Source organism: Embiotoca jacksoni, unplaced genomic scaffold (assembly GCF_022577435.1).
Source record: "Embiotoca jacksoni isolate LCO1_2020_lvr unplaced genomic scaffold, fEmbJac1.0.p SCAF_8, whole genome shotgun sequence".
Taxonomy (NCBI): Eukaryota; Metazoa; Chordata; class Actinopteri; family Embiotocidae; genus Embiotoca; species Embiotoca jacksoni.
In genome coordinates, this window is record NW_027185436.1 from 14,368,503 (window position 1) to 14,396,148 (window position 27,646).

Sequence of the window (27,646 nt, forward strand, 5' to 3'; positions counted from 1 at the left end):
GTACAGTGCACTACCATATGTGCAGTAACATTTGACATGTAATTCATTGAAGCATAAAGTATGGGAAGCCAGACACACCTGCTACCTGTAGGGTACAACTTCCTGCCTGCAGAAATCCTCACACTGCTGCCATGAAACATAACCTGGCACTGTGTCAGAGTCCATCCCCCATTTATGCACTACGTCCTGGTCACTTGCCTTTGACTAATTTGTGTTCATCATTCTGGACCAGTGTAGGATCGGCCCCTGTGGCGTACATACTTGCTTTCCTGCATCCCTAGCTCCCAAGCCATAGTCCAGCTTGATGGCTGAGTTTTGGCCTGTCTGGCATCATTACCACAACCCTCCATCTCCATCATCACTCGTAAAATTGCTCCAGAAAATGTGCCTGAAAGCTGGATACAACTGCAGAGGCAGTAGATCAAGGGCATTAAATGGATGGAAGGAAAAATGAGATTGCCATTATTTTTGGGGATGATCAGAACATTTTTTTTCCATGCATGGGTTGATAGATTGATGGACGCACGGAGAAACGAACAGGGTCTGAATGTATTGGGATTTGCTGCTCTGCAGACCATATTAAATATGCATGTCTGTTATTTCTTGATCACTAATGATAGATGATAGTGCTTAGCAGTGCTTGCTTAATTAAAGTATGATTCGATGTCATGTACATGTTTTCATCTACAGCATTGAATACTAATCATGTATTAGCATATGGAGAGGGTTATGGCCATATAGATCATGAAGCAGACAGGAAGACCGTTATCGAATACCTGCATTTCACTTTGCTGCAAAAGCATCTAAATCCATCTCAGAACGAGTCTCATTTCCAATCATAACACAGAGAAACATAAATGGAGTAAATGTTTCTCTTTACAAACCAAACATCAGTGCTCCGTCAGCTTGTGTTCCCTGTGGTGTTTTTGGATATGAAAATCGAATCGCTCCACAAAGTGCTCTCAGAGGGTTTTAAAGAAGTTTTATATTGCCTATCTAATTTAATGGAGTACCTTATTTCTGCTCAGGGGGTCTGTATTCAATGTATCTACTAAATTTGTTGCCAAAGATTTGGTAGATACACTAAATGTGAGCTGACTGTTTTGAGAAACTTTAGACATGACTGGAACATGACTTTAACCCAAACAGCAGCATCTGCAAACTAAAGGGAAAAACAATTCACTCAGACACAACTGTGATGAACACACAAAGAATTAAAGAGTGATCCGCAGCATTTAACACACTTTAAATGTGAAGTCACACAGCGCCAAAGCCAAGCACTTTCTCAACCACTCATGTGTCTGGCAGCAGACGCTCCCCTTTGTGTTTTCCCATGCACATGGGCCAATGTAATCCCCAAACCAAGCACATTCCACGCTTCACTTACTGTGGTTTTATTTCTGCCATTTCCTCTACACTCTCACCATAAGGGTCAAGATGCACACTTGCAAGCCCTCAGACGCATTGTATACACACAATTACTCACTAACAGAGAAGAAGAAAAAAAAAAAAAAGAAAGAAACATATGCCTCCGACTCTCCACACCCACACATAAATACATATGCTGAGAAGATAGAGAAACATGAGCTGAAGCTTTTTTGTTTATTCAAGTGTTGAAGTGGTGAATCATAAAACACTGAGCATACAAAACACGAGGCCAGCAAAATGTGTCTTCAAGCGCGGGTGTTCCCTATAGATGAGTCAAAACGCCCAATGTGAGCTGCAACACGTCTTGTTTCCTGTGGAAATGAACATCAGTATTTAGCTACTATTGTCTGACAAGACAGAACTGTACTCCCTATTGAAATAAATAATAAATACATTTGAAGATGAACAACGTGTTTGGCTCTAAAACAGCCAACTTGCAACAGCTGGGCCTGTCACCAGAGCTAGGTAAATGCCTGCTCTAGGTAGTTGCTGGCAAATCTTCTCTCCGTCTCACTTATAAGCATGTGATGTATTGTAGGCAAGTCAGAGGTGATGGCATGTCTTTGTGAGACCGCCCTCTTTAAAATAACAGCACTGGCTGTTTGACCAAACTGAACTGGATGACATCTATAGGCCCTGAAAAATGTTTCTTTGCAGTTGTGCGATTGTAACCATCACCAAATGTTACCCACATCCTACTGGCATGTACAACTTTTGGAACAGCCGTATGTGGTGTTTTGGAAGATTTATTCTATCATTAAAGCTTTGTTGCAGTTTAGTTCTGTAGATGCAGCTACATAGCTATAGACACGTACAGTAACCATTACAATACTGGTGTGTTGCAAAGAAAATATTATACAGTCATTCAATTACTGCATAACATTGTGCTGGACAATTACTTGTGAGTATAAACCTGCAGTTAAAGCCAAGCTACAAATATTTTGCAGAAAATGTCTCTAATATTGCATCGCACAGCACCAAATAACATACTGCCAGGACAGTAGGAAAGTATTACTATGCTGGGACCTGCACATTTAGTAATAAAAGCAAAAAACTAAAATAACTTTGTTTTACTCTGGAAATGTAGCTGACAAAATGTTCTTTGAGGAACAAACTGTTTTAGTTCATAAATTCCTGCAAATCTAACAGATCTTTTGAGTTTCCCCATAAAAGTTGTCTTCAAAGCCAAACCAGCATATTTCCCTCAGCAGCAAGGGCTATAAAGAGATCTATAAAGAAGTTTAAAATAGGAGTGATTTACCATGTGCATGTCACTGCTTCATCAAAAAAATGCTGTGATATAAACACTCAGTTTAGTTTAATGTGCATTGTCAAAAAGTGTGGAAAACCAAAACGATTATCCTAACCAACGAGCCACACATGTCACAAGCTCAAAAGCATGTGTGCATGCTTGTATGGCAGTATTTTGCAATAGTTAAGACAAAGTACCAAGATTGTTAGACAATGTAATTGTTGCCGTTATAGCTCTGCTATTAAGATTGATACATAGATAGAGGGACAGGCCGACAGACAAGGACAATACCCGACATATTGCTCCATTTTGTACAATAAACACTTGATGCATTGATCGTTAGACTGCACTAATAAATTTGTAAAACATGGAAGGTTCTGGAGATGACTTATTTAAATGGCCCCACCTCCTTCCCAGGAGAAGGTCCTCTCTGTGGCACGATAAGCCACCATCCTGGGACATATTGGTTTAATCTGCCTGACAGCCAGGAGGCAGTAATAACCATCCATAATCTAAATAGGAACCAGCCAGCCTGTCCAGCACCGGGCTGATATGACCTCCAGGTGTTCAGTGGAGATTGAGGGGCGAGTGCACAGGACGAAAGTATAAAAACCATACGAGAAACATGCCTACACTGCACGCACACTCATATACGGATGAGAAGCCACATGCATATAGTAAAACTTGAAGACGTTCACATACAGTACATGTAACATGACAGGCAAATGTGTTCATGTAAACCGTCCTATTATTCAACATTATAGGTAGTTTTGATTTGGTCACTTTGGTTAAAAATTATTTTAAACAAAAGGCTCAACAGCAAAATCAAATTATTTCATTGCTAAATGGTGACTGGCACGATATAGATCAAAGGTGCATTTAAAAACAGATACATTGACTAACAGCTTGTAACTAAAAAATGTTTTGCCCCAACCTTTGGCCTCATTTAGAAAAGCAATTGCCTCCATTTCAATTCAGAACAAATTCTGTCTAGAATTTCAATAAAATAAGAAAAAAAAAAAAAAAAAAAAGTCCTACCATTGGTGACATGACATGTCACAGTGCCATTTATCACAGCGCTTTTACACCAAGTGAAAGCATCTCCGATGATTTGGACATTTGCAGAGCAGAAGGTAGATGTGATATATTTGAGTTAGGTGATGATAGGAAAATGGTTGAAAATAGTGAATGAAAGTGTAAAATGCATTTGGATCATCTCAGATAAACCATGTGAATCACAGTTTTACAAATTGACAGAAACGCAGAAATGGAATCGGAGAAGGTGAAAGGCATTGGGCAAAAAGATGGAGAAAACCTTCACTGCAAATCATCCTAACCTGATTTCATCAAGTAAACATTGTATTTGGCACCTCTGGTAGAATAAATGATCCGTTGGTGCATTAACAGCACAAATAAAAGGAACAATCTGTTGTCTTACATGAGAGACATTCTTTGTCAGATTTCCACACCAAATGTTTCATTTGATGTGGTTGGGTTTACTTTTTTCTCTTTAATGTAGCCATCTTAAATTTCAACAAAGCAAATGAGACTGTTAAAAAGCTTAGATTCTTGACTGAGTTTCTAAGCACATGTGGGTGATTTTGTTGACAATGGCAAAAACTCAGCGCTCAACTTCAATTATTGTGATGATAAAGAAGTGAGTACAACAGTTTTATAGTGTACTTGTTAATGGCCTAAAATATGACTAGCAGGCTGTGAGATGAGATAGACAGTGGGAACACTGAGAAGGTTTTATAAAATGTCTGTGGATTTATCAATTTTCATCAGAAAAGTATCTATAATTTCAAGATATAATAGTCCATTAAGTTTAATGTGAAGAGGTCAATACATTCAGATTGTTTTGAGTGGCATTGGGTTGCATGAAACATTTAATGTGCTTTTTCAGTATTGTTTCCTCAGCATTAGCATTAACCCTGTAACCCCAGAAGGCTTCCATAACTCAGACAACATTATTGTTTTGATGTACCTACATTTGTCTGGGTGAGAGGTCAACACAATGATTGCACTATCTGTAATTATGATAGCAGTGCATTACACAGTCTACGGAGCCATGGTGTCGTGTTTGATGGCAATGGTCTGATGAATGCTTTGTATCCTGGAGAGGTTGTGGACTAATTTTATTTTAATGGTATTTATTTTTACAAGAAGAGCCTATTTGACATCCAGTAGGTGTTATATTGTATGAGTGGCTGCCCCTCAGATTGACATGATAAACTTGTGTTGTTGTTTTAGGAAAGAATGAGCGAATGGACAAGATCGGTCCAAGGTAGCAGGTAGCGATGTAACCATGGTGACCAGCAATCGTATGTTGGCTTCAGTGAACTTTATATTGCCAAACATTATTGTTTAGTTGGAATTTAACTGAAAACCCAGCAATATTAGATAGACATGAGTAAAATGATCTGACATCGGGGCTCTATAAGTCTCATCTCTCTTACCTTCATGGCCAGTCGGACCATGACAAAGTCACAAACAATCTGGGTAATGGATCGTATTCCCATTTAACAGTGTAGCATCAAGAATGACAGTCGGCTGTCACTGCTAATGCCGGCAGCCCAGACACTGCTCGCTGGGGCTGACAAATCCTGTTTGTGTCTGTCAAGCGTCTCTAGTTATGAATCTCAAGCAGTGAAACTTTTGTTGGGAGTTTTTATGTTCACTTTCCAGCATTTGGCAGTGAGCAGGAGCCATGAGCTGTATTAATCAGAATACTACAGTATGAGTAAGAGTCCATAAAATCATCACACAAACCAGTTTAATTTGCCACAAACCTGCATTTAATTAGTGCACGAGTCAAGTCGACGTTTAAAATGTTCCATGTGTTTTCAGCCATAAATGAGCCGTATCAATTGTCACAATCAACTTGCCAGGCAGCTGCAGCTTAAGAATGACACAAATTGTTACAGACAAGTTGAAATGGCAATTCTAGGTGAGTTATTATTTATATAAGTGGCATTATTCAGCCTCGTGAGCATTTACACTCACCAAGTTAGAATGCCACTTATATTACAAGGTTAGAATATTTAGAAAAGTGCTCTGGACTGGTGAAGTTGCAAAAACTCTCGAGACTTTTTACTTCAATTTGTTTTATAGACAATTATAGAAGTCAGTTCGGCTTGCAATAAACCCTCTTGTAATTTAAATCTAAATTTACAGTATATATTACTGTATTTTTGTCTGACAGGGAATAAAAGAAAACAATGTCTGGAGGGGTTTGTTGCAAATGAGGCACTGTGGCACATACGGCCGTCTGTGCACTGCTACATTAGCACTACAGATATCACCTTTCCTTGTACCCCCTTCCCACACACACACACACGCACACACACACGCACGCACACGCACACACACACACACACACACACACACACACACACACACTCTCAATCTCCTACCACCAGCAGATGCTCATTGCACATAGGATCACCCTTAAAAGTGTTTGTTTCATCGCAGCAGTGCTTATTAGCATTAAATCATTTTGCAAAAGAGTGGGTGGCTAACTGTGAAATGACTCAGACACAATACCAACAATAATTAGGGAAGGCATTGTTGAGGCACTTCCTTATCATTAGTTTGTCTTCCTGCTAATGACAGCAGTAGCATACCCCTTTATATCAAGTGGAGTGGTAAACACTGCCTCTCTGTAAGTAAATAACCCATCCATCCTTATTTTACTTTTTTTGTCAGTGGAGCTGGAGTGCAGGGTAAAGTCCTCCATTAACGAGTGGCTCCTTGACATGTGATTTATGAAGGGAAAAAATACATACACCTCCCGCCAGATTGACATGAGACATGTTTCCTTACAACTTATCTGGCTTCTGGAGCTGCTTTACACTCCATTTCAACCTATTTTAAGTAAGACATCAAAGTAGGAATATTCTGAAAAACAGACCAGCAAGTATGAAAAAGAACACATCTTTTTGCAATGTTTCTAACAAATACTATAACTGCAGTATGGTTTACAATGTATACAATGTTTGCTTCACAGGTATATTTCCTAATGTAGTGATGAAAGCACTGCCAAAACAGTTTATTATAGGAAAACATGCAGTGCTTTATGAAGCAGAGAAGGATGCTATGGTCTTCAACATCTTAATATTAGTTGATACAATTTTAAAACTGTCTGTAGTCGAGTCAGTTAAATAAAGTGAACCCTGTACTGAAGGAAATGTTAAATAATACCACTGTGTTGTAAACTGCAATTTCAACTTTATTCTTCTGTAGGCATCTGGTAAATAAAAGACATATACAAGAAATTATATGCTGAAATGTGTGACAGAAATAACATTTATTTCTCTTATCAACATATTTTATTTGATTACACAGAAGGTAAACAAATTTCATATAACCTAATCTGAGGAGACTTATCCTTTGCAATAATTAAAAATAAATGCCCACATATTTACAATATGCTGTACATATTGTGTTCTCGCATTAATTTAGCAGACTGTTCTGGGCAAAACAATGATCAAGGAGTCTTTTTTTTTTTTTTTTTTTAATTTTTACAAGTCTGCCAGACTGAATTGAGAGGAAAAACAAGAAACATAAAAATCCATAATAGCACATACTGAAGTATATACTGTGTGTGATTGCATGTGGAGGGGATGTTCAGTCAAATAGAGCATCAAATTGCTATTCCAAGTATAACATAAAGAAAAGCCCATTGGATCCGTCTGTCTACAGGGAAGTGTTTTTGTAATGTGGTCAATACAGAACGCAGACATATCCAAGGTCGGATTCATACTGTGTTTTTTCGACATGGAATCAATATGTTTTTAAAGTCTCCTCTTAAGTGTCAGTGTGAAAAACCAAATACTGTATGTTCTCAACTTTGCTATGGTCACTATTGATTGTCCATACTATACAAGAGGCTCAAGAATACAGAAGTACACGAAATTGACAATTTACTGACAACTGTCAATGAAACGCAAACTCTGATGCTGCTAATTGAAGTCGTTTACAAATTCTAAAATGTTATGCCACATGTAAGAGATAGAAAATTGAAACATGCTCCGTCCACTGAGAAAAAAAACAAAAACATTAATCTTGAGAGTAATTTCTGCTACTCCTCAAAAAAAGAATTCCTATGTGAAAAAGGGTTGTGGCTGTGTTTAATGATTTGCTTTGGCAAAGAGGCTGGTGGAAGTGCAGCTGGTATTCTTTTTGAGATGTTGTTTGTCAGGCATGTTGACCCATCTCCTAGAAACGACTTTTATACATAACTAATTTACAACAGCAAATATGTTTTGAAAGCAACATTATTGTGACTGTATTAGGTTTTTTTAGTAGCATAGTAAGGAAACGTTGTTAATGAATGTATGTAGTTTGCATGTCGCAAATATGTCGATACTGAATGGATCACTAAAAAGCATCACAGACAACTCTCCAAAATATTGTGTTGCAGTACAATCTCCATGTAACTAGAGCATAATTACATTTCTTTTATGGTTATGTTTAGGCTCTGGAATGACTTGGTTAGGACACGATTTTGGTTTGGTTTAATACAGAAAACATCTACAGAGACAGAACACACAATGCTTTTAATTACATTTAACCAAAAACACATTTCTTTCCTGATGTTAACCGAAGTGAATTTGTTTCCTAACCTTAACAACAGAAAGCACTTTGTTTGTGCACTCCAGAGTGCTTTGCTCAAACGCTCTCTGCCACCTAAATGTGACACGGAAAATGTACACATTGTAATATACAACTATGAAAGTATGTTATTTTATTTTCGCTTTGTTTCCTAACATGCAACGAATATCCCAAATCTCTATGTTTTACACATTGCAATATAAATGTCTCGAACTTGGCACTTTACTCAGATGAATCATTGTCCACAGATCATCTGATCATCCCATGAGAGTTTGGGGTAAACCAAAAGAATTGCTGCAACTTATTGCACTGAGTGTATTTACATGTATTTTGAAAAAAAAATTAAAAATTAAAAAAATTATATATATATGTGTGTGTGTGTGTTAAACATTATTGATGCTATTATCATAAAAAAAATGTTTTACAAATGCCACATGACTAGCAACATGAACATGTACTAAGATCAAAACCCAGCTTCACTTAATGTAGCACCAAATATGCATCACAGCAAAACAGTGGATACATGCAGAGAGAGTTGGGCGTTTTCAAAAAGAATGTACATTCCATTTGATCTGTTTATTCAAATGAAAAATGATACCACAACAGTGCTGAGAAGAAGGGAACTATAAGAGTGAGATAAAACAAAAAAAAAAGATAATTACAGAATGAAGAAGCAGAACAAACCAAGAAGCAAAAACCTCCATATAATACACAGACCGCCTCCATCTTAAGCAAATGGGTCACACCAAAATGAAAATGCTGCTTTCACCGTCATCTATGAAAGTCAAATTCTGCCCAAGTGTGTACAACCAATAAACAAAAGCAAATAAGCTCCCTGAGTCCTGGAGCACTCAGACCTCATTATGCAGCACAAGCTGTTTTCAGAAGTTTTACACTATTTTCCACCCTTTTGTATCAGAAACCATTGTTTACTTTTTTTTTTTTTTTTTTTTTTTTTTTTTTTTTTTTTTTTTTTTTTAATCTGAGATGGAGCTCCAAAGGTTAACTACTATTGTCTTTTCAAAATGAGCTCTATACAGGCTTGACAAACATCATTTTCGGTTTAGTTGTACAACAGGATTTTTGTATCACCTTGTATCACATGATATACCAAACTGTTAGTCAGACATGCTCTAGCTTTATCATTTGTGGCATGGAAAGCTGTTGTCGCAGGCTTTGGATGCACTTAACGCAAACACCTACCAGATCTGCCATCTGTTTTAAAGGATTTAGTTCTCACTATGCTCCATGACACCGTCAGTATGATGCACAATGCTAGGGATAAAATGCATCACCAAAACCATGTTTTCTCTCTTTCTTTAATCAAATAGTGCTGATGTACATCACACAGTTTCCAGTATTTCTTAAGTTCCCTTAAATTGTTTGGCAGGAAAAAAAAAAACATTGGATGTTAACTTGTGGAAAGGAAAGACGTCACTCTTCTTATATGTAGTGCTGATTTACATTCAATAAAGGGGCCTCTGAACATAGAAGAAATGTTCATGCAGAGATTTGGCTCATATACAATCTGCAGAACATAGAAAAACCATGGGGAACCACATCACTGTAAGTCAGTATAACATGACATGAATATTAGTCGTACAGCTGATAGTGTTAATGGAAAGACAGAGTAAAGCTCCCACTTCAGAGAGAACTAACTTTGAAATATGTTCACCGTTTGCGACCCCTTGAAATTAAACCACACTATATGCACACATATTTATGATTCAACTGAAGCTTAAGCTCGTATTTATTTTTATCATTATTAGTTATTAGTATTTTTTAGTGTTTTTTGGCTGGACTGAAGATACCATGTGTACTAGGTTTTGACCTGTTCTTGTTAAAGCTGGGGGAGAATAGCTCAAACCAAAGAAGGTACCAGTCCACACAAAGTGATCTCTCCTTTTATTGTGTATCATGTTGTTCACCAAATGACAAAGAATCCAAACTTGAAAGAGTAAACGGGATCTTTGTTTCCTTGCCAAGTGTGCATCTGAAGTGTAATTTGTTCACATCAAAGAAGAAAAGAGAAATCCCTGACTCATTTCAGAGTATTCCACGTTGTTAGTGTAGAAAGGAAGGAGGGGAGAAACTCTCACTCCTCCTAATTGGATGTAATAGCTGGAGGGAATAAACTTGCTTTGGCCTCGGGGAGGGGAAAGCGAGAGGAGAGAGAAGATGTTTAGAGAGGGCTGAAAATGCTACATATCCATGGAAGACTAGAAAGGCAGAAAGTGTGGTCCTCGTAAGCCAAACACAGCCTACTGTTCAGATACAGCTCCATAAAGACAAAGGCACAACAAGGGGGAAAAAAGGAACACATAGGGAACATGGACTGGAATTAAAAGGCACCACAGAGATGAGAGACGAGAGAGAGAGAGAGAGAGAGAGAGCGAGAGAGAGAGAGAGATATCTGAAAAGCAGCACATCAAACAGATTAAATGGGTATTGATAACAGAGTGCATGCTAGCCACTGTGAAAGTCTGTGAAAGCTTTTGGGAGGTCCTCATCCAGAGGGAAAAGATCTAGGTCTTCATTGCAGGGACATTTGAAGATAAGAGCAACCTTAGGTGCTCCTGTAAAGTCAGTCAACTGCTGAGGGCAGTCCTTTAAACTTCCCTCCTCATTGAACTAAACAGATTTTCTACAGGTGGTAAAAGGGAGGCAGAATGGGCCAGGATTAGTATTTAAAAAAGATCCATCTCGTGATTTCCTCATTTCAAACAGGTCAATGTAAAGGCAGAGACATTTCAGAGTTAGGTCAGTTTATTGAAATGGGATTCTCATTTTCAGTCATCTTGCCCATGGCTGCAAAATCAGTCTGTGCTTAAGTGTCATGGACCAAAAATGTAAACCATTGACCAATTGTAAACTGTCTTGACTGCGCTGACCTTTTAGTAACTGGTTATCAGAGTCCAAAATGTAAAAAATGATGGTATTGGCTGTGTAAGAAGAATGTCGGGCAAAAATTCAGAGAACTTTTCGCAGTACAAACCATGTAGGCACTTGACCTACTGGACAAAAGCAACCATCAGAGACTGAATGTCAAACTACTTCTTCAACTTCCTGTTAGCAACTCCAAGTAGACACTATAATATAAGGGTTCAAGAATCAACTATTTTGCTGGTATGCACAAATAAATGTTGCCACTTTCTGGTATTACCAGGCATTAACACAGACTGACTTGAACCGTAAGGAATACATACTTCTTTTCTTTAAGTTATTCATATCTCCTTAAGCACGAAACAAATGTTTGTTTCAACTCCCATCACCATGTTAACCACCACACAATATTATTTAAGTGCCGGGTAAGTCTCACCAAACCTTACAGCATTCATGACCCAAAATCAGCACCCATAATTGGTATGGTGTGGTTGAGCTCTGGTCACTGTGAGGTTTGAGGCTTCACCGAATGTAATCAACTTGAAGGGCTGCACACACAAAGCTCTCTCTTTGGAGTCCTTTTCATAAAAACAACTTCTGTTGCCACAAAAGCCTCAAACCATGGGGCTCAAAGGACTGCCGACCTTTCTTCCCAGCCGGAGGTATCTTACCCTCTTCGGTCCGGGTAAGCTCAAACCATTTTCTCTGAGAAATGCTTTTAATCGTTTGTGGCCACCTCCACTGCTTCTCTGACTTCATAGAGAGAGTAAACCAAATTTAGTTTTCAGACAGTCTGTACCGAGATATTCCCATAGGAGCCTCAAATTCCAGATAAGACCATCACAGCTACAGTGCATGGTGTGGTTAAGACCTAAACTGTTCTCACAGAAAGACAGAGCAGAGTGACTTTAAGGGAGGGATTGAAAAAAATGCCCAGCTAGCTGTTTTCTTTTCTTTAGTGAAAAGGTCTCTATCCTTGTTAGGAATAAGCTGGTCCCTCATTCTGCCCTCTTCTGCTCTCATTACTGTGCATCCTACCTCAGCCAACTCTAAGCCCTGCAGAGGTGCAAAGAGGGCTTTCGTCTGAGGATAAGATCGATACCTCTCCTCATCATGGGCCAGGGGCAACGATAATGCACTCAGACCGAGGCATAGAGGGTTCACAGGATTTTCCAGCAACTGGGGACTGGAGCTTTCCTGGGGTGAAAGCATATCCCATTTACAGTATAAACCATGAAGTCAGTACAGGATAAAAAAAATGTGCAGTAGCTCCAGAACTACATTAACATTTTTACATGAGGGTTTTAAGATATTAAAATATGCATTAACTGTTATTTTAATAGTGCAGTGGTTAGCACTGTTGCCTCACAGCGAGAGGGTTCTGGGGCCTTTCTGTGTGGAGTTGCATGTTTTCACTGTATCTGCGTGGGTTCTCTCCGGGTACTCCGGCTTCCTCCCACTGTCCAAAGACATGCATGTCAGGTTAACTGGTGAGTCTACAAAAAGTTGCCCTTAGATGTGAATGAGAGCGTGAATGGTCTTTGTTTCTGTCTGTCTATTTATGGTGACGAATTGACGACCTGTCCAGAGTGTACCCCGCCTTTGCCCAAAAGTGTGCTGGGATAGGCTCCAGCCCCCTCGTGACCCAGTTCAGGATGCAGTGGTTATAGATAATGGATGGATGGATGTTATTTTAACTCCTAAAAGGTGATTAACACCATGCTGCCTTTGTAAATCACTATAAAAATCAGATGCAGTAGCACCACCTAATGTTAGAGAAGTTAATAATTCATGGCTTCCTGCATCCGGCATTAGTCATGAATGTCTAATTCATCTGGGAGTTCAACATTGGACTTGGTAACTTTCACGACATCCAAGGAGCAAAGCTCAGGTGATCCATCCTGAAGATCCAACACAATAAACTGTACCTGAGCAATTCTTCCAAACAACAATAAGAGACTGATGTGCTGCAGTAAGTGTGTTGTCTCATTTCTGGTTACCCGTGTTTCTGGTGGCAGCTTCTCTAACTAACCCTGTTCATTTTCTACATTCTTCATTACAGCGTGCACATGTAGGTGAAACTAGGTGCCGGGGCTGCAGTTTAGGGGGCGCTAGCGAGCCGTTTGGCCATGTCCATGCGCCATACACATTAGATGTACCGTCTCACCACGCCAGGTGTATGTGCCACGTTTCGTGAGGTTTCAAGCATCCTTTGACCTTAAACATCAACTTCCTGTGTCATAGCGAAACATTAAACTTTGCCGCATCGTCCAATGAATTTCATGCATTTAGGTAAATGTAGCTGCCGGGGCATCTGTTTAGGGGGCGCTAACGAGCCATTTTGACACGCCACTCGCGAAAACCACTAAAATACGAGTGTGCCACATTTTTGAGCATGTTAAAGCCGCCAAATAGGCAATTTATTTTTCAGAACTGGGATTAATAATAACGCCTTGAATAACAATAGTGCTTTCGTACCATTCGGTGCCCTAATAGACATACCAAATTATAATTAAAAGCACAGAAAAAAAAATAAAAAGCCAAACAGTATTCCTTCTCTATTTAAATCAAAGACTGGCAGAGAAAAAATTTACATCAAAGCTCTTTGATGGATTGAGCCAATTAATATAATTCATAAGGATCTTATTTCAGGTTCTTGCTAATTAAGAGACGGCGTAGCTAATTTGGTTTAGTAAATATTTTACTGGATTCGCAATCCTGTTTCAATACTGCCATTACATATCATTTTGGCAATGCAGTGACATTACATTTGAAATGGTTTCCTTTATCAGATTAAGATTTTCAACAGTATTGTCTACATGCAAGTCTTGAACAGAATATAGGACTGTAATGCCATGACGTACATGTTCATGGCCGTGCAAGACTGCAGTTAACAAAATGTAGTTTTACATGGTTTTTAGTGTAAATAATGGTCACATAGTGAAATTCCCTCCCCGTCCTGTTTATAATAGTGCTTGTGTTTTCTTCTGCTGACAAACACGACCGGGTGTTTCGCCATCCATTCAAAATTATTGAGAAACTGCACATGCCCTGTTAAAAACCAAGCAAGCTGAGTTTCTGTAAAAAAAAAAAAAACACACAAATGAGGTCAGAAGGGAGTGATTTTAACCAAAGTCCTTCAGTATCTCCTGTTGAGTGGAAGCTCTGACTGACACCTACTTCCTCTTAACATCCACTGGACAGCTGATGTAATAGCAAGTTCGCAACATGCCTCCCTGTCTTCTCTCTGCCCCCGCCCCCTCGTCTCTCTGCACACTCATTACAGATGCCCTAGTTTGCTCATGAGCCAGGAGAGCCTTGCTATCCTCATTACAAACTTGGACACCTCCCATCTTTTGTACCTTTTTTTTTTTCCACACAAGATCGCCCACATTCATGCTTGTATCCCAGAAGCAGCATAAAAAGATTCATCAAACATGTATAAAGAAGTGGAGCTCACATTTCATCTGAATCTTCACAGTAACCACCGAAGAGGAAGGTGTCTGTGATGGAAAGTGCCAGCACAGACTTACAGGCGAGGAAAGGAAAATAGGCAAAGGGGAAAATGCATTTTAGTTGAAAAGTGTGTCACTAATTCACAGGATTAATGCATATTCAACAGCACATGGAGGCATTCCTTTGACCCTGTTCGTTAACTGTTTACCTCATTAGCTCTCTTGTTGTCATGATGTTTTCCATGTGGCATTTTGGATGAAATGGAAATTATGCCACACAAATACACTCTGTAACTTAGCAACGCTTTGATTCAAAATTTACAAAGATTGCACTAGTATGGCAAATTCAAATGTTTAGTCTTTTTGCCATGTTCTAGCGAGTGTTCGTAAGATACAGGGAGACAGATAGCTTCAAATAACCAATCACAAATTTGATTAAGCCAGCAAAGGTGTTTAATTTCATATTTTCACATTTTTGTTTCTTGAGCATTACATTAAGGGAAAGATTTATGGAAAAGTTGCTTTGCTGCCAAAAGTAACAAACTCTGTTAGCTTAGCAGAACGACTAGAAACAGGGAGAGTTTGGCTTTGTCTAATTAACAAAATTTCACCTACCAGTAGGGGTGGGCAGTGTTAAAAAAAAATGTCTCCATTTTCTAACTTCAATACCAGTACTTTAGTTTGAAAAGAGTGAAATAAGGTCTTCTAATGTAAGATTTAAGCGACATTAAATTGAAACAGTGATTTATCGACGTAGTCAGGCCTCCCGATTAGAATCCACGTGTGTGCTACGTTCCACGTATGCTCACTGACCCTGATGAGACTCGTCTCCTGTGTAAACGCTGCAAAAGTTATACATTTTCGAACAAAAACATGTTGGCGCCGATGTAGCCCAGGTTTGAAAATTTGGTACCAAGGCATTTGTCGACGTCAGTAAATACAATCAAACAAATTCTGTCAGTGCTAAAAAAAAAAGGATCTAAGTTTAGTACCCAACCCTACCTACCAGCACCTCTGAAGCTGACTAATTATCATATTTTATGGTCTTTGTTTGGTCCATATAATGTAAATATGACAATTACCATTTAATGGGAAAATATCAGTTGGTTTTCTGGTGCACTCACAGTGACAAGAAACTTTCATGAAAGAGTCCTGCACACAAAACATTTAAAACAGCTTACTGTATGCAATCTTGGATCTATGCACAGATTAATCAAATGAGACATGGGATAAGTTTACAGTCCGTTGGCTCTAGCTGCATAAGAAACGGGTACAAATCTCTCCACTTTATACTTGTCAACGAAGTAAATAAGCGTTTTTCCCAAAAATGTAAAATGATTCCGTTAAGACATCCTTTAAATGTCATCTCACACATGACACATATTACTTCGTCGCAGCTTTATCACAATTAGCATAACAGTTAATTTAGGGGCATATTGGGTTTAATGAAGTTAATATGATCACCTATGCAGCTAACATTCAATGCACCATTTTCCACTGTCTCTAGCAGGTCTTTAACATGGTGCAATTGCTTACTTGGTTAAGGTCATACTCGTAATTTAAACCATGAAAAATGTTACAATGGCACTGTGTGATGTTGCTCTGCAACACTAAAAGCATGTTAGAGGAACATGAAGAAGTAGTAAAAAATATATCTTCTGATCCCAGTTCCCTTTCGTACTTCACACCCACTGGCCTAAGCTGTGCATTGTGTGTACTGAAAAGGGCAGGCCTTGACAAATTAATTTTTTTCATCCTGCTTACCACTTGGTCAGTGAATTTCATGTAGCAGGCACTACTTACTCAAAGAGCCTGAGTGTTGAGCAAGAAAGGGCTCAGTGTATAGTAGCTTCATGAGTGATCACATAGAGTCAAGGGTGATTACTGGACCTCAAAATATCACACTATGGCTACTTTGCCTTGATTATTTTGTGTCTCTTTGAATAAGCACTGAACTCATTTCACACATTACTCGGAAATGAGTAAATGATAACTGAACAGCATCAGACACAAACAGACAAGCATGCATCGGTGAATTAAACAGATGCTTCACAAGCAAACACACCATTCCAATGCAGACTGCAGGCAAAACCTATCCAATGGCTTTATTCATAACATCAAACTAAATCTCTGCCCAGCTGCTGCAGCCACCTGAGTACCATGTTTTGATGTGTTATAATTATAACTTCTAGAGTTTTTGAGTGCGTGAGAGAAAGAGATGGAGACAGCAAGAGAGAGAGGGTGAGATATCTCAAAGAAATCCTCTTCAATGCAGCAAACCTGGTTTAAAATATACTGCGATTTCAACTTTTGAACTTTTTCAGCTGCTAATTTAACTTATCAGACTCTTCACAGCTTTAATGCTAGACACAGTGCAATATTTTCAAGCACAGTGTTTACAATGTACTGCCTGCATCGGCAATAGAGCACACCTACGGAGGACAACTGAGGCAGGTTAGAAAGATCACACTGGTAAATATTTCATAAACCTCAAGCAGTGGAGAATAATACAGAAAGCAAACTGCTGGAAAGCCTGGTTTTAAAGCAAAATAGAAGAAACAAGACAGTGTTCAGCATTGGTGAATGATGTCAGTGGAATTATGTTGGCTGTATAACATGGGAAGAAAACTAAATGTGTTGGGAAACTTGAAGTTTTCAAATAAAAGGTCGATACGATTCTCAAAACTGTAGCGCTCTTAGGTGAAGCTTAGATTGTATTTTCCCAGTGTCATTCTTTCTGCTTTCCTCTTGTTTCACCAGAAGTCTTAAAATAGGCATAGCTGCGTTATAAAACCAGAGGTGCTCCTCTGGACTACGCAGTAACTGATACATCCTGCACACTACAGATATTCTAAGAGCACCCTTCATTGTAATATAAGAATTGAGAATGTGTGTGCATCTTTAAGTATGTTGGCCCTGTGACAGACAATGCAGCCAGGGTGTAATGCACATGCTGGGATTGGCTCCAGTCTCTCATGACAGGTGGAGAGGGACCTGGTGGATAGATGGATGACTCACTTCAGGCAAATTATAAGAAGATGGCAAGAAGACATTACTTTGTAAACCCAAACAAAGACTATTGTACATGTAGCCCACCTTCTCAATTCCAATTGTAGTGCAGGGTCTTCATATCACACCCCTGGTGCGTGGGAGGTGAATTGGACGGGTTTACGAAAATATAGATTTTAGCCCAATTTAAGCGTATGACTCTGACTAAGGTGCAGAGAGGCCGGGTTAGCTTAAAATACAGTTATACTTTCACTGTGAGTTCAAACTCCCAAGCCGTTAGCTTCTTAGCAGCCAAGTCCACACGGGGCAATGACCTCAGCGGCACTTAAGAGTTTTACAGACATGCACGGCTTCCAACACGGCTCACGTTCTGGTTTTATTGGATCATACACGGCTATAAAATACTCCGGTTCTAACTCGAACAACTAACTACAATAAAACACATTTTCTGAACGTACAACTTGCTACATCTTCACCCGCTTTCCCTCGTCTTCCGCTTCGCTTTCTCTGCTTCGCGCTCTCCTGTCGTTACTCCCGCCCCTCTAAGAACCCGGTAGGTTACCAAAAAGTTCTCTCTGCTTGTCCTGATCGGCTGGCAACACGGCGACACCTGACCAACCAATACGGTAAGGACATGAGAGGTTCACAGGCAACTCAAAACTGTAGGACACTTAAGTACCTGTGAAACACACACACACACACACACACACACATATATGTATATATATGTGTGTGTGTTTCTTTAGTGCCTCTATAGGACCAACATGTCCTAATATTTAATCGACAGAATAACTCTTGACCGTTAGGCAGTACCAGTGACAGGTGTCACAGACCTTCATCATCATGGTGACTAAAACAAGCACGTAGTTGATGTTGTGAAACAGCTGCAGTTTTGTCACATTCAGGCAGCAAAACTATGTGGTTCGATTTTTGAAAAAAAAAAACAAAAAAACATAAAGAAGTATGTTTGTGGTGCGAGTTAGTGAGTGAATTACATTTGGTGGGGAAAAAAAACATGATCTAATCATATCTGTACCTAACAATTACCACAATGGTGCAACTCGTTGCAACCCTTATCCTTTTGTAAGTGACAATGGACCGCGATTACACAGTGGAGACGATTATACTTTTCCACTTTTCTAATGGGCCTTACTTTGAAGTTTGAAGGTGAGCGGTTTCTGTTCATCGAATGTTGAATTAAAGAGGATTTTCATCGTGGCTCTCAACTCTCTCTCTCTCTCTCTCTCTCTCTTACTCTGTCTGGTACTACATACCCCAGGGGTAATCTAAAACATCTGGACTGAAGACATTCCACTTTAAAAAATTGCACTTCACTTTTCAATGGTCAGTATACATTTTATTACGCTACCTCAAATAACCACTCTGAAAAGCACTTGGAAACAGTCCAGGGAAGTTTGTTCATATTTGAGTTGAAGCACGGGCTTCCAGTTGAAGTTTGGCATGTGCAGATGGATAATATCAAAGACAAATTTTGAACATGTTTACCTTTTCTTTTTATAGATACTCTTGCTCTCAGTAAATCGCTCACCAAACACTTCATCGTTGGCATTCAGCAAAATTGAGTATAAAAGTGGGCTGGCTGACATGATAAATAAAGGGATGTTGTTTTGTGTTTTGGCAAATGAGTGAAGTATGGATGCACATCCACAATGTGCAAAAGAGCCAGAATTGCTGCCTAGACTTCGTGTGATGACATTTCTGGGTTACCTCTCCAAGCTTTGAACACAATAACCCACACATCTGAGCACACATGCACACACAAACCGAAAAGCACACTGCATACTCGATTCAGGTACTAATATACTTAAAATAATTCTATAAACTCCAGAGCTGATGAGTCTAGGACGAAATGCACAACGCGTCCTCAAATAAAGCCTGTCTTCTACACATTCTTGAAGTGAGAGGAAAAAGACAACATCAATTTGACTGAAGGATGAATGGAGAGAAGTGAAAGACGGACGACACCTGCGTTTAATTTTAAATTAGGACATTATTAACCAGTGACTGTATTTTATTTAATTTAGATGAGAATGTATCTCTTTTTTTGCATCTGTAGTACCACAACTGTACATTTATCATAGAGAGGACTACGTTAACGATTGTAGTTACCTTTTTAACCTTGGTCTGTACATTGGGCCTCATGACTTTGGTATGTCTTTCAAATAGGAATCACAAGCCCACATTTCCTTAGGGCTTGTTGGATGTAAGAACTTAAGCCACCAACACCTATCTGATCACTAATAAGTATCTTGGGCTCATTAAAAATGTAGCCATGTTCCAAAACCTAATGGAGAGACTAAATCAGACAGAAGCAAAGCTCATAACTTTAACTCCTCAATCGTATTTAGACTAAGGCGGGCTAAAGCATGTTTATCCAATAAAAACAAGCCTACTTGTGAATGTTCCAAACTTTAGGTTTATTTGAAAAGTTACTCACAAACTCTCTTCCCATTACAAACTTAATTGGAAACTGGATGCCCTACACACACACACCTGACAGCACTATAACGCTGAAAGCATTGTTAGGAAAGAGGAAAAAAAGATGGAAAAAAACATTACAAGCACGCACTCAAACACTAAAAGAGATTATATACCTTATATATAGAGCAGATATTACATCCCAAGAATGTGTCAGGAGCTGGGTTTTTGTGTAAACATCAAACATTCAAAGATCTACACATCATTCATCCTTCCGTGTACAAGCAAAAATTGCATGTCAGTTTGAACCTCTTTGTCTTAAAGTTTTGGTTTCCCAATAGAACCTAAACAAGCTGAAACTGCACACACCTCCTTAGACTTACAGGCTTCTGCAGTTCTGCATTTAATCAAAAATAATGTATTCTGCTTATTGATCCGCTGTGGAGAGGTGGATTCTTTCACTCATGACCAACACTGATAGCAAATGGCTGACGCTGGTGTGACACCTCCCCGAAAAATCGGCCGAGTCCACAGCGCTCAGCAGACACACCCACAACAGCATAAAAATTGTGTTTGGCTCGCATAAGGAATGCAATGAAAATCCACCCTGATGCTCCCCAGTGAGCTTTGCAGTCCTGCCTCCCTTCCCAAACCCGGGCGGACGGACAAACAGGCAGATAGATGAAATGAGTTTGAAGACAAACAAGAAAAAGCACTTCAAGTGAAGCCACATGAAATCCCCCCTCTTTCCTCTCTCACACAGACATCACACTTTTCTCCATCAAACTGCAGCGTTTTACTGATTCCCAAAAGGAGTAATTGGGTTCCTGCAAAGTAATTATACTGTAAAAGTTAACAAGAGCAGAAAAATGATGGAATGTGTGCTTTGACATTTCATGTGAGTGAAGGTAAATCACAGCAACAAGGCCAGTGCAAAATTCTTCTTTTTCTTTTTTTTATTATAATTTTTTATATTTTTGTATTTCTAAGGTTAAAAGCACCAGTCTTACTGTGATTTAAATCCTGTACACTGTTTGATGGTGCCAGACTACTGCGTATAGTACAATTTGGGCTAGTGTTTGTAATGGAATCAGAACCATCAACCTGACGACTTCAAATGTTATTTTGGAGAAAACTAAAAGCTATATAACATACAGTGTAACCTTACACTATTACTGCAATAATTGTGAAGATAATAGCACTGTTGACAGTTTAATTAAACATGCACTCATATTTGTGTTTGTGTATGAACGTTTTCAGTGCAATGAGTATTTATGGCAACATCAGAATTAAGCCATAACATGCTGTGATAAATACATAAAATTATATAACATATGAAAAAATATACATAATTTGAAAATGATTTCACCATATTCCCCGGGTGCTGTCAGTATGTGAGTAAATACAAATGCACATAGTCCTACTAGCTGAGAAACGGGATTGCAATTAGCTTTGATCTTCTGGTATCAAGATAAATTTCAGAGCATGCTGTTTATTGCCAAAACCTGCACTTATCAAAACTTGATTTCAACACCACATTAAAGTTAATTTAAACATTGCCTCAACAAAGAATGTACCTTTAGGATGTCTGTATTAGATATGTATTCAGTGCCTGCTTAAAGTAAGTGGTGGAGATCGTGTTGTGGTGGCCAGTAAAACAGAAGTATAGTAATAATAAAAGTGGGTCTTAATGGCGGAGGGATAATTGTTGGGCTTTATTTTAAAAGTCTAAGCACATAGTCTAAAGTGCATTTAGGGCAGTCAAAATCTGCTTTCACTAGTTTAACTGCAGATAATTTGAGTGCAAAGTAAAGTGCATGCTTCAAAGGGGCGGTACTTAGTCACTTAATTAATCATAGGTGCATTTTGGATGTAATGTGAAATAAATTAATCAGTGTGTCATCTCCCATTCCCCTGAAGAGCCTGGTGTGCTTCTACCTTGGTGGATTGCTATCATAACAGTGAATTTGCCAAGTAGTAGGAAAGAAGGCTTTTCTGCACAGGAATCAGATCTGTTCATGTGCAAACTGAGCAAACTGATAATAATTATCTTTCACATGGTAACCTTTTCATTTTAATCTTTTGCCTTACATTGACGTAAGACCAGCTTTTTGTTGGTCAACCGCGCAATTGCTTTCAGCTGTGTCAATATAGCAACTTGTCAACAATGCACCTGACCATATCTCGTTTAAGACCGACGTGGGCGCTCACACGGGCACAAGTACATTCGCTATTTAAACCGTGTCAGCCTGAAACGAACAAAGATCTTTACATTGTGTTGGCCCCTCTTTGTGCTGGGTGTAAGACAGAGGCCTATTTAATAAAATACTGACCTACCACTTTATACCCTCCAGTGACAGTAAGATGAGCTAACGGCAGAAATGTTAATAATTCAACTTAAAATAAACCTTAAACGTGATTTGTCCAAACAACAATTTAGATTAACTGTACCATAAATATACATAATCTCCTTCATCTTAATGTGATGTGTCTGGATGGCTTTTCTCTTAATATAATATTTCTTTTGATAAGACCCAAGTCACAAAAACAGTGAGCTTCAAACCCATGACCGATTCCAAATAGTTCAAGTATTTCACACAAGGCATCACATAACTATTTGCTGTTGCTTTTTTGACACACGCACACACACACACACACACACACACACACACACACACACACACACACACACACACACACACACACACACACACACACACACACACACAATGGGCCTGACTGTGCCTCCAGAAGTTGAGTCAGTATTATTCGTGACCCAGTGGGATTACTTACTTACCAGCATGTGGTATTATAAATGCTCAAACTATGAAAGCAGAGGCTCCTACATGTTCTTAGCTGAAAAACTGCTGTACACGCGACATGAACTGACACTACAAACGAAATATTCATGTAATCTCTTTACTGTTTTCTGGGGGCTCTGTCCGCCTTTTTTTCCTGGCATGGTCACGGTCTGAATTTTGACATAGGCATTACTAGAATGTAAAGATAAACACTCAGTTTAAACCAGTCGTCACAATGTTACATGCTGTTTTTAGTAAACAATAGACCTTTAACATGTCTGGGAAAAGTCAGAATCAATGTTTCCAGAGTTTTGTGAATAGAATCATTGATTTAAGGATTAGAGGTCAAACAGGCTTTCACTTGTGTGAAAAGAGGCTATTTTCACTGACGACCAGTCTCAGTATCTGTCTTTTGTCTCTGCGATGAGTTGAAACATTGTCCCTTTTCACTCTCAGATGTACAAATGCGGGGTTGATGAATCTGAAGTCACCTTGAGAATCTGGAGCTGCACCTAAAGCACAGTAGATCGGCAGCTCCAGTATTTTAGTTGAGTGAGACACTTAGGAGTAGTCACTTGATTACTCAATTACAAAGGAAAAACAGTGTCTACAAAGAAATAACAAAAGAACAGTGACGCAGTCATTTAGTTTCTGTCTCAAAGCTTACATGAGTCGAATTGGCTCAAACAACTTATTTTACCACTGTGCTGCTGTCCACATGTCAGGCCTATATTAAAGTTCTTTGGTCAGCGCTTCATCTGCACGTGTCCTTGGAACCTCTATAACTGTCCCTCTAGTGCACTCCCAATAACTCAAGCATGAAATGGAGGCAGGACAACAGAGGCCCGACTACAGCAAAGACAAATAGCATTGTATCCAATAACTTCTCGACATAAAAGACAAATGAGGTCTTTCTCAAATATAAAAGGGATTAAGAAACACCTGCACTGACAATGAATGTCCCAACTAAGTTCCACAAATATGGAAAAAAAGACAGTGCCAATGTTGTTGATTCCTATGGTCTGATAGTCTGTGTTGCATTTCCTTTTGCATGGGTTGTTGTCCAATGAGTTGCTTTAATTCCTCTGGTTATAATGGCTGCCGATCTGACAGAGGTCTGACCTCTATCCACTGATTGAAGACTCTGCCATTTAAAACCAGAGTGAAGGGCACTGTCGAGGTAGGTCATTGTTATTAAAAGTCACCCGTACATCAACCATAACCTCCAGAGGCCAGTAAATGTAATGAGTTTTTAGATAAATCGCCAACATCTACATGCATCTCTCATTAATATTCATTCAACTGTTTGCATACAAAAGATCAAAATGTTTCTGTTCAGTACAAGGACAACCAGTTAAATCATTTATTTAAGACTGTAGTAAATTAAGGACATTCAAGGAAAAAAACGTGTTCCTGTATTTTTTTCTCCAAAGGTAAGTTAATAATTTAAGGTAATATTAAGTTACATCGAGCTAATATTTCCATCTAGATCTATCATTTATTCAAATGTACCAGACATCACTCCTACTAACAAGGAGGCAGCCTTTTGTCAGTTTGAAACCCACAAATTTACAGTCTGTGAGCATGATGAGCATCAAGCCACAAACAATCCAGAAATTACAATATGTCTACTTCAGTGTCTTGTGTTTAACAAACTTCTTCAGCTGTTACACACATAAAATCTTTGAGTGAAATGAATAGCAACCAACAATATTAACGCTAATCATGACTCACCAACAGCCGACAATCACACTGCCACTCCAGATGGCTGTTATTTGCCTAAAAGGCTCTAATTGAGCAGCAATTATAACAAGACCGAGACGAAAATTAAGATGCATAAAATTCCGCAAAACTGACTCTAAACAAGCACAAAAGCATCTTACATTTCCATTCAGAGGGCCCACGGGTGCAGTCATGTGCTTTGTCCTGGCGGACAGGCAGGATCCCAAACAATGTGTGAGAGTCAGCACCAGTAACCAACCGGAGGATGTGATGTATTGCACACTGACTTGGAACAATGCAGTCTGTTTTACCTGAAGGCGTAACACTGCTACCCCATCAATTTGTTTCAGTGGACAGAGGCACCCTGTGACATCCTCAGCAGAGTGTTTGTTAGCAGCTATCTCTCAAGACACCTGCTATCTATTATTATTTCCATCTTTGTCTTTAGGATAGAGTTTGAATGCTTTTGGGGCCCTGTCAATCTGACCGTGGGATGTTTTTTTCCCCTCAAACATCCCAGACTCAGACTGATAGGGATGAAGCAGTTACAATGCTAAAACAGCTGCCAAGCTGGCTATAAAAGGGAGTTCAAACACAGATCAAATATTGTTAACACCCTCCATGCACCTTCATCTCTTCCTCATACCAGCTCCTCTCTGTTGATGTGATTACAGCTGTTCTCAGTTTGGAAACAGATGCACAAAAATCCCTTTACAATACTGCAAATTTAACTGGGATATGATTAATTGAGGCACTAGTTCAGGGTGTATTTTTAACTCACTGAGCCTTGAAACAAGTGGACCCACGGCACCCTGCTTTTCCTCTGCATTCATTACGCCAGCCTACCAGGGTAGTATTATGGCTTGTAACGGCTGACTCCGAGTTGACACTGTGAGGCTTAGGGAGCTTTGGAAACTCTGCTTAAGGCACTCTCCTTGTGTAGAGACTGAGGTCTGTCTGACATGTGTGACTCCTGAGGCAAGCATGTTGCTAAATGAAAAGAGACAGGGAGGATGGCATGACCCACTTCCATGAGGATTTCACTGTTTTCCTTACAGAAAATCTCACAGGTACAGTTCTTTCTGTTCATGGAAAACATATAGCAAGCGAAAGCTTAAACATTCCTTGTTACCAGAGTGCTGGGAGGGCAAAGGAGGGAGGCTGTTGAATGGTTTGAATGCTGATCCAGGGGGTTAATCTGTACGTTTACAACAATCTCCTCTCTACAGAAGGCAGACTAACAGTTTTTGGCAAGAATCTACATTAGACGTATCTAATTGACCTTCTTGTGATGTCATCATCGTCAATAATGGTACAGCTACTAACACAGGAGGATCTCTGTCTCCTCTAACTGATAGCATCTGGGTCTGTCTATAGCCCACATGCAAAAGATCTTCCCATTTATCCCCCCCACCCTCCCCCCGCGTAATTCAGTTTACTAAAGAAGGAAAAGTGACGTCCTTTTTAAATTAATCGACGAGGGCTATACTATACCTGGACTCTCGGCTTATTTCATCCAGTGGAGGCTTTCACAGAGAGGCGAAGCCAGCAGCTGAAGATGATCGGTGAGGGTGCACAAAATACTGGAGCAGCGCACATTTTTACCTTAATTGCGCGCGCCTAATGCACGGGCTGGTGTGGCCCCTTATCAAAGAGGAATTACGCACAGATTGAAAATATTTAGTTAGCCGTTTGATCGACTCAAACAAGTGTCCTTAAAAACAATTAACTAACGAGTCGCGCACACATAGCCTACGAGCGACTGATCTATGTTGCCAAAGCGTACTGACAGCCTGCTCGTATTCCGCAAACAATACAGACTCACCAGAGACCCACATTGCATTTTGTTGCGCAATTAATGTGGGATTCCCCCTTTTTTTTTTTTTTTTTTTTTTTTTTTTTTAAATAATCACTTGGTCACTTTCAGAGCGATATGTCAAGAGACTTGGTCGATCCGTTGTACTCCCAAGCTAAAGGGCTAGTCGTGTAAAAATATAACAACGATAATGACAGCCGGTCACTTTTCTACTCACCTGTCACATGCTGTGGGACAGCGGCGCTCAAACACAAGGTGATGGAGAGAAGAAGCAGTTCCATCCTCTCTCAATAATCAGGTCTGACTTCCAAGGTTACCGGGGGGTGGTGGTGGGGGGGAAATCAAGCCAAAAGTTCTCCGTCCGTCGCTCTCGCTGGGCTGCAGGACTGCCCTGGGAGCTACTGGTGCTGCTGCTGTACGTCCTCTCAGGTAAAGTCCTCCTCTGTGATAAAGTCGGCAGAGAGACACACTCGCCCACTTGGATTTTTGTCGTGCAGGAACAAGTGAACAGTGGCTGCCGGATACACCTCTGCTGCTGCTTTTGCTGCTGCCTGCCCGCTCCTACCGCAGTGGTGCGATGTTGTGGTGAGGGCGACGTGTGAGCTCAATGCTACCGAAGAACTGCTGTAAAGTCTAACGTAGGCAGAAGAAGCACAACTTCCGGTCTGCGCTTACAAAATAAAACCCGCTAATTTCTTTTACTTAAACCTTTTCTAACAAAATAGCCTATGTTACAATGTAATGGTTTATTGACACTATTTGATTTTGTTTTGCTGTTATCTCTCGCTGTATGCACTGCAGTGCTTGAATCAGCTATGAAAACCCATGCAAGGCTTTACTCAGCAGCCTATCTAATGTCTTTCCTTACGAATTTTATATTATTTATAACTATTTCACTCCACAATCTAACTTTTATTGTCTCGCTGAGGAAAAAAAACAATGTCAAGTTTTTGCTTTGAAGGTACAGTCACGTAACATCCCGGCTAGGCGGTGCACATTTACGGAGCTTGCAGGACATTCCGTTTGGCTGATCGGAGGATATGCGCTTCACGGTCGGTCGCAGTAAATCGACTGGGGCGCTGTCTCGCTGGTGGAGAAAACTCTTCCTCCTCCTCCTTCTCCCAGAGAGCACTTCCAAAAAGCGTGCTGGGTGGGAATTTGTTTTTGAATTGTGTGTAATCAGCCTCTTCATTGTTTTCTATAACCTCTTTTTTCACTCCCAGTG

At 39.6% G+C, this 27,646-nt stretch overlaps 1 protein-coding gene across 2 annotated transcripts in view; it reads right to left on the reverse strand.

The window, feature by feature from the left end:
- The window catches only part of edil3a (EGF-like repeats and discoidin I-like domains 3a), a 104,922-nt gene extending 77,898 nt beyond the window's left edge, over positions 1 to 27,024 (reverse strand). Inside the window, exon 1 of one of the 2 annotated variants that reach the window (XM_069178233.1) lies at positions 26,639 to 27,024. In XM_069178233.1, coding sequence (XP_069034334.1) covers positions 26,639 to 26,702 — 64 coding nt within the window. In that variant the 5' untranslated portion in view covers positions 26,703 to 27,024. The remainder of the gene's footprint in view (positions 1 to 26,638) is intronic. The other variant, XM_069178232.1, reaches the window with a different exon arrangement.
- Between the last annotated feature and the right edge of the window lie 622 nt (positions 27,025 to 27,646).